General features: G+C 33.5%; 1 protein-coding gene across 5 annotated transcripts in view; it reads right to left on the bottom strand.

The window, feature by feature from the left end:
- Positions 1 to 13,468, bottom strand: part of Kpna5 (karyopherin subunit alpha 5) — a 37,490-nt gene that overhangs the window by 9,250 nt on the left and 14,772 nt on the right. For all 5 annotated transcript variants that reach the window (XR_013424921.1, XR_013424920.1, XR_013424919.1 and 2 more), the window contains exons 8-12: positions 9,044 to 9,143; positions 5,272 to 5,435; positions 2,992 to 3,070; positions 987 to 1,112; positions 126 to 253 (exon numbers count right to left, since the gene is read on the bottom strand). Coding sequence is in view for 2 of the 5 variants with exons in the window: in XM_078019339.1 (XP_077875465.1) it covers positions 126 to 253; positions 987 to 1,112; positions 2,992 to 3,070; positions 5,272 to 5,435; positions 9,044 to 9,143 (597 nt within the window). In the remaining 3 variants the exon portion in view is untranslated. The remainder of the gene's footprint in view (positions 1 to 125; positions 254 to 986; positions 1,113 to 2,991; positions 3,071 to 5,271; positions 5,436 to 9,043; positions 9,144 to 13,468) is intronic.

The following is a 13,468-nucleotide window of genomic DNA, read 5'->3' on the forward strand; positions in this document are numbered from 1 at the left end:
GCAAATGCTGCCATTTCATGTTAACAAACTGACATACTAATAATGTTAGTTTCATCAACAAATAAAAAATGTATTTTTCGAATTCTGACTTATTAAAAAGCAATTTTTAAATATCTGAATCATACCTTATTTGCTCTGGAGTGCCTCCTGATGTTGCATTAGTTATAGCCCAAGCTGCTTCTTTTCTGGTGCGAAACTCTGCTTTCTGAAGAATCTCAATCAAACCAGGAAAAATACTTGCATCTATAACAGCCTGGGAGGAGAAAAAATGATATAGTATAATTAGTGCAAAATACTTTTAAAATATTACCAAGTAGAGGAGTAAAGAAACTCAATGGTCAAAGTTTTGGAAATATTTTGTTTCTCATCTGTCAATAAACTTTCAGGTACTTTCTTCTTCTAGAAGGAAATAAGCTTTTAAAAGAATAGAGAAGCTTTCAGTAGAATACAAATGATAAAGCACTGGCATATGATTCATCAAAATGGATGAATCACTGACTTGAGCTTAATAGAATTCTAATAAACCAATAAAAGCTTTAAGAGGAAGATGGATCACTGTCTAACTTATTTAAAACATTAAAAAAAAATCCCTGTTTTAGAAACTAACCACTGTGTGTCAGGCACAATATTAGATATTTTTATGTATACAAATGCACATTTCTCACTAGATAATGAAAAATAAATATTAACATTTTAGAGGAGGACATGTCAAATTCTTTAAACTGCTTTTCAGAAATTTTTTTTTTTTTTACCTTCTTTTAGTAACTCACTAAAATACATCACTGATGGGCTGGGAATATAACTCAGTTGGTAGAGTGCTTGCCTCACATGCACACAGCCCTAGGTTCAATCCCCAGCAACACACACACACACACACACACACACACACACACACACACACTGTCATCACTGATAAAATGCTGACTTTTGTCCAAACTGGTTCCTTAGACCTTCTTGCTCTAATCTCAGATCTAGAAAGTATTTACCTGAATCTGAGCTCTGTTTCCAGCAGTGATGTTAGAAATAGTCCAGCAGGCTTCTTTTCTAATTGATTCCTTTGGGCTACTCAACAAGTGTAAGAGACAGGGTAATGCAGAACAATTCAAAATTACCTAAAACAAGTAAGAAATAGAAACAAAAGTTTCTTAATAATTAACCCATACAAAAATCTAATGGATTACTTTTAAGTATAAAAATCATTCCAATAAACAAAATCAAAACAGAGAAATTCCTCTCAAAGTAAAACTTAGGTACTTGTTATCTTCTTCCTTCCTGCTGTTGCCACAACTTGTCTAAAGCCAGTGTAAGGAAGTGCCATGTTCTCAATCTACAAAAATGCAAATCAGAGGCTCATCCTTCAAGTTTATAAATTACAGCGAGTTTACAAGTTAAAGCAAGTTAATTTGTAGCATTATCAATGAAAATGCTGTTTTCAAAATATAACCAAGCATAGGAGTCTTCATTCAAACTCAATGTTTTTTTAAAAAGTCACAATTTGGGGGAATATGTTCAGAGTTCAACTGAAATAACTACTTAAAGATTTAGTGACTGAGGTCAGGATCCAACCTCTAGTTTTCAAAATGAAATTAGTGAAAAAAATATTTACCAGTCTGAAAGCATTTAATTTTATAATAAGAAATCTTAATGTATGGAATAAGGCTATTTCATTAAAATTTTTACTGTTCCATTTTTCTTTTGTAAATATATTCTCTGTATTTCTTTATTCCATGGTAATATTAATTATTTTCCTATATCAAAATCATTCCCAATGATTCACATTAAATTTACTTGAGGAAGAATGTACAAAACAGTGCACTGAAATTTTGGCTAAAAAATACAGTGTATGTTTAGATAGATATTTTCATTTAGAGAGTTACTTTAAATGAACTATCAACTGTTTAATAACTTTTGTAGTTACCTAAATAGACTTGAGAAGAGTAAAATTAAAAAATCCTGTAGGTTAGAAAAAAACCTACTGAAAGGTAGTAAAAGAGGGAGAATCTAATGTGTTAGAGAGTTTTTTTAAAAAAAAAAACTCCACCCTAAATCTGGAGTCAACCTTGATCTCATACCTTATTTGACATTTCACAATTCTCAAAAAGATACACACGCATATATACAGTTATTCCTTACCATCCTTCCTGTGGTCTCATAATTTGTGTCTGTAATCTAGTATAAAACCCCCTCCCATTTATAACCCCATTTCTAACATTTAAAATCAATCACCTGTTCACTAAAAGTTTCTATTCAAGTTAAGTTCAATGCCTCTTAAACATATCTCACAGAGGTCTCTATACCTCTATATCTAGGATTACATAGCTCTCTTCTAGTCTCATAAGTACTTCTTTAATTTTTAAGATCTAGCTTTAGTTCTAATGTTTTATGGAAACTGAACAGATTCTTAGCACTCTGATCCCTTTTTCAAACTTTTATAACATTTATTTGCTCATTCATTTATGGGAGGGTACTGGGGATTGAACTTCGGGACACTCAACCACTGAGTCACATCCCCAGCCCTATTTTGTATTTTATTTAAAGATAGGGTCTCACTGAGTTGCTTTATGCCTCACTATGCTAAGGCTGGCTTTAAACCCATGATCCTCCTATCTCAGCCTCCCAAGTTACTGGGGTTACAGATGTGTGCCATCATGCCTGGTTATACCATCTATTATATGACAGTTAATAGCATATATTTACTACCTTAAATAATTTGTTTTAATATTTATTTTCTCCATAATTTTATTATAAATCCCCCCAAAGCAGAATCCACATCATATACTTCTTTGCATTGATACAGGTCTAAGATAATACTTTCCTAAATAGATATCTGAGTTAATTACATGTTATCAGGAATATGCACACTGTCATGGATGCTTGTACAATTATACTAATGCTAAAATTTTGATTAATATGTAATTAAGTGATATGAAACACAATAAACCTATAACCTATTACATTAATAATCTGTCATATTAATAAGTCTGAACTTACCTGTGTTTGAATATCATCACCAGTCACAACATTACCAACTGCTCTTAGTGCAGGTGATACAACTTTATAATCATTGTGCCTAAAAATAAAAATAGGAACTTACATACTAGGAATTTAAAATTTACAGAAAGTTGCAAAAAATGGCACAAAAACCTTCTATTTTCTTATATACTACACACCACAAATCCCATTATATTTCACTAATTTTCCCAGTAATATATTTATAATGACATCTAGTGTGACCCAGTTGCCATGTGTCTTTGGTCTCTTTCAATCTGGAACAGTTCTTCAGCCTTCTCTTGATGTTCATGATTTTAACATTTTTGAAGATCATTAGCCATTTTTTATTTATCCAGTGTTTCCTTGTGATTAAGTCTCAGGTTATATATTTTCAGCTAGATACCACAAATGCTATAATTTTTTCATTATATCCTATGGGGTGGTATATGGTATCTCTCTTGTCCTATTTAGTGGCACTAAATTCTGTAAACAGTATCTACCAGATTTTTCTACTTTACCATTATTGATCCCCCCTTTATAATTAGAATTTCATAAGGAAATACTTCAAGACTCTGTAAAAGTCCTATTTTTTTTTTTTTGTACCAGGGATTGAACTCAGGGGCACTTGACCACTGAGCCACACCCGAGCCCTATTTTGTATTTTATTTAGAGAGAGGGTCTCACTGAGTTGCTTAGCATCTCAGTTCTGCTGAGGCTGACTTTGAACTTGCATCCACTTGCCTTAGCCTCCCTAGCTGCTGGGATTACAGATGTGCGCCACTGTGCATGGCTAAAAATCTTATTCTTTAAGATACTTTTACCACCAGTTTTAGCATCTCTTGATGCTTATTGTCTGAAGTAATGAGTAACTATCAGTATTTTTACAGATGGTGATTTTCTACTATTATCCAACTATATGCCTTATCTATATATTAATCTACTTATGTTAGTGTGGACTTGTGGATTTTCTATTTTATTCAATAAGTTATAATACATTATTACTATAATTTATCTTTGAAATTCATACTGTCTCAGTTTTGGACAGTGGGAGCCCCCTTCTAGTGGGATTCTGTATCTTTGAAATTTTTCCATTCTTTGAGCACTAATTACCTTCTGTGTTCACCTTATTTTTTTTTTCTCAGTGCCAGTTCCGGAACTAATCATTTCTCTAAGAATCCTGATTCCTTGGAATGGAGAGTGTTATTGAGAAACCAAGATCTGACCATTTACTGTGCTCAGTTTATAAGTATAGGAGTGTCATTCCTCCTAGGACCTTTGAGGGAATAAACACACACACACACACACACACACACACACACACACAAATTGTCTTTTTATGTTGAAAGCCATGAGCTTACACTGATAGTTCCAGTTCCAATCTACCACCATAAGGGTTATTCAGACTTTCCCCTGTTTAATTTTTATATCTCCATTCTCTGATAACAAGAAACCAACTTCTTTGATATTAATTTTCCTATATATGGCCAATCTTCTGACCCAGATAGGCTGCTAACTCATGATGTGTTGGCTCCAAGCCCTGCTTTAGCCTGCTTGCCTTTTCAGTATGGTGAATGCCGTTCTCAAACCTAGGCCCTGATCTCTCTATTAGACTTGCCTGTTCATTCCCCTCTGATGCTGTACTCATGTTGGGGCCTCAACCCCTTATTAGACATGTATTCTTTGTGGTACCTGTGCCCTGTTTGAGCTTACTTATGGCTTTTTTATAAAAGGAAGGAAGGAAGATGACATTTTTTTCAAGGAGGTAGGAGGATGAAGAAGCTATCTCTTTAAAAGAAAAAGTTTTAACATCTTTGAATGGAAAAGCTGCTCTTTTTAAAGACAGCAATTATAAGAACCCAGCAAAGAGAAACATTATTTTAATACAAGTAAAATAATAAAGGATTTTCACTACATGGCTTTTTATAACAATTAATTACTATAATGAATAATAAACAAGATTACTGGTTATTTGAAGAGCAGAAACTATGTTCTTAGTTCATTAATAATGTATCATGCACCACCACAGAAGTTAATAGCCATGAGCACTCATTCATAAAAAAATCAGATAAAACAAGAGAAATTCATTTATGAAATATTTCAGGATATAAGACATGAGTTAAGGATCAATTTTTTAGGACTATTGGTACTTTGTAAAGTATAGGGTTGTAGCTTTTAAATTCTTCCTGAAGACAGTGACTCTTAAGATGTTTATAAGGCCATTATTTCAATTGCTACTCTTAATATATAATCATACAATTCTAAAGCATAAATTATAATTACATCAAAAGTTCCACCAATCTTCGACAGACTCCAGAATCTATGACTGCTTGAATTTTATCATTAGGTCCATCAGAGAGATAAGAAAGGGCCCAGCACACATCTGCTAACACATCTGGGTCACTGCTAAACAATAATCGTGACAGGACATTTAAGCAAGGTGAAACCTGGAAGGGAAGAAAGAATCAAATTTTAATTTTTTATTTATCTAAAACCAAGTTTCTTTTAAATTTATTTTAAAACAAAAAACTAATCCTATAATAATACCAGAGAAATCAAAACATCCTATTGTTTTAAAATTATGATCAGATTTATGAACATGAAACTAATGGTTGCTATCAAACTTATATTCAATAAGAAGTGAAGTTTTTTTTTAAAAATAATAAATATGTATTTGGTATCTCCTGTCTGTGTAAAACTGAGAGAAGTCTAAACACTTCAGTTCAGTGTTTGTTATAATGAGCATGGAAGATGGTCTAACTTACACGAACTTTTGCCTTATTCATTACAGGTGCTTTACTGGGAATAAATCTAATAATCATTTGAGATACAAAGGAGTAGAAAATATAAGTATATATGTGTGTATATATATGTATATAGATCTTCAACTAAGAAAACTAAACAGACAATAACAGATTCTTAATCCCTTTAGCACTAACACTACAATTAGTTGTACAAAGTAGCAAGCTACTTCATCTCTCTGAGATTCAGTTTACAAATCTGTGGGGAAAAGGGTTTAAAAGATTAAATAAATTCTATGGCCCTTCTTCCTCTTTGTCAGACAGATCTGGGGTCAAAACATGGCTTACTAGCTGAGTGTCCATGGAAAAAATTACCTAACATCTCTAAACCTCAAATTCTTTGTAAAACAAGTAAGTGGTACAATTAAATTTTTAAGAATGCATGTAGCATATGAGAACAATACCTTCCATTCAGTAACTGCTTGACTATCAGCTCTTTTAATTCTCTTGATAGGTACTGATTCTATATTCTTTAAGGTTGATTTTTTTTAATTGGCAATCGAATGTATCTCTTAGTGTCTTTCCTAAGGACTATAGCAGTCTCCCCCACTCCTTACAGATAGGAGATAAATTCCAAGACTCTCAGTTGAAGCATAAAATCATTTAATAGTACCAAATCTAATATATTCTATGCTTTTTTTTCTGTAGAGACACAAATTTAATGTCTTGTTCTACTTAACTAAGCATTCACCAAGCACTGTGCCTGTAACTTTTGTTTTGTAGCATAAGGCGCATCAGCAAAACTAGCACAAATTTCTTTTTCCTTCTTTATATTCTATGAACAGAAGATCTGTTCTTGTTATAGATCTTTGCAATGTCAAAACACATTTTTCCCCCTTCCTTATTAAGGTAAACACTTTTCATCTCTTCACTAAAAGAAGCAATTTACAGCTTCTCTTTGGCATATCTGAAGTGCTAGAATTCAAACTGAATTCTGAAGCTATCATTAAGTAAAATAAGGGTTCCGGAATACAAGCACTACAATACCTCAAGCACACAGCATGGATATACCAGACAAAGAAAAGATTCACATCCAGAGCAGTATGATCCAAGATTTCAGAATGGTTCTCAAAAGACATACAATGTAAAACTCATGATTTTCTTTTTTTATTTCTGGAATAGCTAGGAATGTGGCTCAATAGTTGAATGACCATGAGTTCAATCCCTACTACCCACCCTCCTGAAAAAAAAAAAAAAATGATGGGTGGGTAAGAAGACAAGCAAAATTTGTTGAGATGCTACTATAATAACCCAAGTGATAAACAGTAATACAGACTAGGTGGTATCAAGGGAGATGATGTATTTCCTTTTTTAATAAATTATTTTGAAAAACTTCAAGTGTACAGAAAATTGGTTTTAAAAAAAGTACAATCAATACCCACATGCTATTCACCTAGATCTAGCCATTATCAACTTTTTTTTTTGAGAGAGAGAGAATTTTAATATTTATCTTTTTCTAGTTTTTTGGTGGACACAATATCTTTGTTTGTATGTGGTGCTGAGAATCGAACCCGGGCCGCACGCATGCCAGGCGAGCGCGCTACCGTTTGAGCCACATCCCCAACTCTAGCCATTATCAACTTTGCACTTTCTCCATATTCATACATGAGCACATGTGTTTTTTCTTGTTTTTTTTTACTGGATCATGTGAGAACCAATTGCAAACATTATCATGATACGTCATCTCTAAATACTTTAACATGTATCTCCTAAGAAAATGGTCATCCAACATTCTTATACTACAATATGATTATCACACCCAGGTTTTAACATTGTCACAATATCTAAGGTAGGAATCACAGTCAAATTTTTTAAGCTAAAAATTTATTGTGATCCATGAATTAATCAGGGATTAAACATTTCATTTATTGTTTCTTTAAGAGATATATTTTTTAAAAAATCTGGTTTATTAAAGTAATTATATAGAACATAATTACACACTTTTTAGCTATGCAATTTCAGTATGTCTTTTTGTAAACTAATATTAACAAATGCATATATCAGTATAACCAATATTCAGTAAAAATTCAGAACTTATCATTCTGAAAAGTTCTCTTTTGTCTACTTGTAAAGTCAATTTCCTTTCCTCAGGTAATCACTAGTCTCATTCCACCTGACCTCCAACATTTTTCCTGGGGATTGAACCCAGTGTATTCTACCACTGATCTGTATGTCCAGCATCTTTTTATTTATTTATTTATTTACTTTTTAAATTTTTTTAATTTTTTTTTTTATTTTGAGATAGAGTCTCACTAAGTTGTTCAGGCAATCCTCCTGCCTTAGTCTTCTAAGTTGCCTTGATGATTGGTGCCACAATGCCTGGTTACCTATCTGATTTTCATTCATATAGATTCTGTTTCCAAAATACTAAATGTAATCATGCACAGTGCAGCATTTGTGCATGGCTTCCTTCATCTAGCTTAATGCTTTTGAGATTAATCTATGTTGTTGCATGTGTTAGTAGTTTGTTGCTTCTTATTGTTGAGTTGTATTCCATCACATGAATGCATTGTACTATCCATACACCAAATGATATAAATTTAGACCATTTCCAGTTTTTGGTGATCATGAATAAAACTGCATTAAGATTTGCATATAGGACTTTTTTTAAAAGACATACTATTTCATATCTCTTGGGTAAGTACCAGAGAATGAGAATGCTACTCAATTAATACCGAAGTATTTATGCTATTTTACATTCCCAATTTCATAACCAATAGTAGGAGAATAACTGTAATCTTTTTTGGAAGCTTCAGCTCCAAAACGATTTCTAAATTCAACTCCAAGATACCTAAATATCTGGTTATAGTGGTTGCCTATGGGCAAATGAATTAAATGAATGGAAAGAAAAGAAGGGAAATTCCCCTTTTATGGTAAATCTTTTGAATTTTGTGAATGTGAAAATATTGTCTAGTCAATAATGAACATAAATACTAATAAAAATTAGTATTCTAACCTCAAAAAAAATCTACCAATAGAAACTTAAAAGTTTATGGAGACAGATTTCTTTTCTTTTCTTTTTTTTTTTAAGAGAGAATGAGAGAGAGAGAGAGAGAGAGAGAGAGAGAGAGAGAGAGAGAGAGAGAGAGAGAATTTTTAATATTTATTTTTTAGTTCTCGGCGGACACAACATCTTTGTTGGTATGTGGTGCTGAAGATCGAACCCAGGCCGCACGCATGCCAGGCCAGTGCGCTACCGCTTGAACCACATCCCCAGCCCGACAGATTTCTTAATTTGTGTATTTTTTTCATACCTTACTAAAGTTTGGAGGAGGGTTTTTGCCTCTACATAAATTTGAGAGAGCCCATACAGCATTTCTGGTTGTAGTAAGTCTGTTTGAGTTTGTTAATAACCTGTCAAAAAAAGGAAAAAAGGAACTGTCACTTTATCGTCATTTTTTTCACTTTAGCTATTTTCTATCATGTTATACAAACTCTTTGCAATATATTTTAAGATATTCATTATATTTTCAAAAACAAAAATAAACAGCTCTATATTTTAAATCTTTTTAAATTTTATTTTATGATAGTGGAATGCATTATAATTCTTATTACACATATAGAGCATAATTTTTCATATCTCATCACATTCCATCATCATTTCTAATTCCATGCCCCCTCCCTTCCCATTCAACCCTTCTACCCTATCTAGAGTTCCTCTATTCCTCCCATGCTCCCTCTCCCTATCCCACTATGAATCGGCCTCCTTATATCAAAGAAAACATTCGGCATTTGGATTTTTGGGGTTGGCTAACTTCACTTAGCATTATCTTCTCTAACTCCATCCATTTACCTGCAATGCCATGATTTTATTCTCTTTTATTACTGAGTAATACTCCATTGTGTATATATGCCACATTTTTTTTAACCATTCATCTATTGATGCCTATTGAAGGGCATCTAGGTTGGTTTCACAATTTAGCTATTGTGAATTGTGCTGCTATAAACATCGATGTGGCTGTGTCCTTGTAGTATGCTGTTTTAAGTCCTTTGGGTATAGACCAAGGAGAGGGACAGCTGGGTCAAATGTGGTTCCATTCCCAATTTTCCAAGGAATCTCCATACTGCTTTCTAGATTGGCTGCACCAATTTGCAGTCCCACCAGCAATATATGAGTGTACCTTTTTCCCCACATCCTCACCAACACTTACTGTTGTTTGTCTTCATAAGAGCTGCCATTCTGACTAGAGAGAGATGATATCTTACATATTTTAAATCTTGACTCTAAGATCTGAACAAATTCTTAAGTCATAAATAACTCTGAAAATAGTAGGTGTTGTGGGAAACTTAATTACTTCTATATATATTAAAGAGTACTAGATTACTTTTAACGATGAAAATATTACATTATACAAATTCAGGAAGCAGGGAATACAATGTAAAATTAAATGAAGATCATTTATTGATAAGGGGATTCTTTGTTTTGTTTTTAATAGATTACTCTTCTAAATATTTCTTATCTGATTTTCAATGACTAAAGAAACTGAGTGTTTAAAACAAGAATTTTTCCTCTCAGCCTCCCAATAAGTTAGTAACAGGGGCCAGGTGCAGTGGCGCACACTTGTAATCCCAGCAGCTTGGGAGGCAGAGGCAGGAGGATTGAAAGTTCAAAGCCAGCCTCAGCAACTTAGTGAGACCCTGTCTCTAAATAAAATATAAAAAAGGGTTGGGGATGTGGCTGTGGTTGAGCATCCCTGTACCCCCCCCCCAAAAATGTCAGCAACAGCTCCCCACAAAAACAGAATAAGTTCTTTTTAGTTATTTATATATCCTAGTTATTTATATTTAAATAGGAGATCCCACAAAGTAGTAGTCATTGAAACTTTAGGAAGGTGTAAACTCCAAGGCCATGACAGATGCCACAACTTACAATAAAAGCACACATACCAAAATTTGGATTGCTTTTCCATGAGTCTGTTAACCTCTTGAGGACCTCCACAGACCTGCTACAAAAATATAGAAACTCTAGGGCTAGGGGTATAGCTCAGTTGGTAGAGTGCTTGCCTTGCATGCATAAGACCCTGAGTTCAATCCCCAGCACCACAAAAAAAAAAAAAAAGAAAGAAAGAAAGAAAAGAAATATAGAATATAGATTGAAAAAAAAATCCCCATTTTGGAGTGACATCAATAAAAACAGTAAAGAAGGGAACTGGTCCCTCCTGAGGAATATTGAAAGAGTTGCAAACATGGTCAAAATCAAATTGAACTCTGAAAGATAATCAAAAGAGTATAGTAACTAAAAGAACTTTTATTCAGGAAAGGGCTGAAATGTGTTTCACAACAGGAAAGCTTTCTGACATTTTAATTTACCCTAGCTCAAACCCCCTTCAGTTTGACAGCAGAGTTTAACATGGCAGTCTGTTCCCACTGTGAGTTCCTGGTTCCAGAGGGAACAGAGCAGACTAGTTTCCTTGGTCTTCTGTATCTGCACTTGGACCTGTGTGAGGATTCCCTGAAATGGGGAATCTTTTGTCTTTATTTTGCCTACCTGGAAACTGCCAGGGTGGAAAAGCAGTTATGTAAAGAATGTTCCCTGAGGGGCTGGAGTCTTAGGGGTGGAGCACTTGCCTTGTGAGTGTGGGGCACTGGGTTTGATTCTCAGCACCACATATAAATAAGTAATTAAAATAAAGGTCCATCAGCAACTAAAAATTATTAAAAAAAAAAAAAAAGTTTCCTGAGCCAGGCGTGATGGCACAAGCCTGTAATCCTAGTGGCTTGGGTGGCTGAGGCAGTAGGATCACAAGTTCAAAGCCAGCTTCAGCAAAAAGTGAGGAGCTAAGCAACTCAGTGAGACCCTGTCTGTAAATAAAATACAAACTAGGGCTGGGGATGTGGCTCAGTGGTACTTCAATCCCCAGTACCTACCCTGCAAAGAAACTAGAAAAATTAGAGTCAATAAAATCCAAAATTACTGGAGCTGGGGGGGGGGGTTTGTGGCTCAGTGGCAAAGCACTTGCCTTTGTGAGGCACTGGGTTTGATCCTCAGCACCACATAAAAAAACCAAATAAACAAAATAAAGATATTGTGTCCATGTATAACTAAAAAAAAGGTTTTAAAAAAAAATCCAAAGCCACAAAACTCTTTAAAAAAATAAAAAAGGATCAACCAATCGCTGTCTGGACCAATAAAGAGACTCAAATTACTACAATTAGAAATCAAAGTGAGGATATTACTATTGACCTTTCAGAAATAAAAAGAATTATCTGATTATCTGAGAATATTGTGAACAATCAAAGGCAACAAACTGGGTCATGAAAAAGAAATGAGAAAATGGTTAGAAACAATCAAATGACTCAAGAAAAAATAAAAAATATGAATAGGCTAAAATAGATAAAGATATTAAATCACTAATTAAAACCTTCCCAATAAAGTTCAGCATTAGAATGGTTTCATTAGTGAATTCTACAAAGAATTAAATCCTTCTCATTCTTCCAAAACACATAACAATTCCTAATTAATTTTAGGAGGACACCATTACCCTGATATCAAAGCCAAAGACAGTACAATAAAAGCACAGACTTTTGAAATTTTTATAAATTTTTAGAATTTTTAAATTCTTTATGAATATACATCCAAAATTCCTCAACAAATTTCTAAGAACTTAAGCTCACTAGCATATTAAAAAGATGAAATACTATATTATCCCATGGGTTTTATCCTAGGAATGCAAGGATGGTTCAATTAATAAGTATCAATTAATACATAAACCCACATTAATAAAATGAAGGCAAACACTTGATCATTTCAAATGACATATTTAGAAGAACTCAGTTTTGTTAAAAAACAACATTAGGAATAGAAAGAAACTACATCAACATGATAAAGGACATTTATGAAAAACCCAGAGCTATTATACTTGATGATAATTAGTGAAAAGTTTTTATTCCAACACAAGAACCAAGACAGTGATAGGGGTTTTTGCTACTTCTTTGCAACATGGTACTAAAAGTTCTAGCCAGAGCAATTACAAAAGAAAAAGAAATTCAAATTGAAAAGCAATAAGTGAAATTTATTCTCAGATGATAAAACCTTATATGAAGAATTCTAAAATATTATACATGAAAAATTATTATTGCCAATAAACGAATTCAACCAAATTGCTAGGCATAAGATAGACACCAAAAGTCAGTAGTATTTCTTTACATTACCAAGTGAAAAAAATTAACAATTTTATTTACAGTAGCATCAAAACAAATAAAATTCAGATGTTCTTTGACTTATGATGGGGTAACATCCTGATAGATCATCATTAGTTGAAAATATTGTAAGGCGAAAATGCATATTATACACCAAACCTACTGTTAATAGTTCGAACCTTAAATCCTCCCCACATTGCCCACTGAGGTTTGTGTGCTAAAGGTTTGGCTTCTAGCCTATTGGGAGGTACTTGGACCTTTAGGAGATGGGGTCTAGTGGATGAAGTTAGGTCAGTGGAGGGCATGCCCTTGAAGTGGATCTTGATCTTTTTGTTTCCCAATAGCTATAAATTAAGCAGCTTTGCTCCAACATATGCTCCCTGCTATGATGTTCTGTCTTGCCACATGCTCAAAGTAATAGGGCCAAATAACTATGGACTGAAATCTCCGAAACCATGAGACTAATAAATGTTTTCTCCTTGCAAGTTGATTTAAGAGAACCTAAGAGATACAGAAATTATACAATTTGAATTTTTTTT

Source organism: Ictidomys tridecemlineatus, chromosome 8 (genome assembly GCF_052094955.1).
Source record: "Ictidomys tridecemlineatus isolate mIctTri1 chromosome 8, mIctTri1.hap1, whole genome shotgun sequence".
Taxonomy (NCBI): Eukaryota; Metazoa; Chordata; class Mammalia; order Rodentia; family Sciuridae; genus Ictidomys; species Ictidomys tridecemlineatus.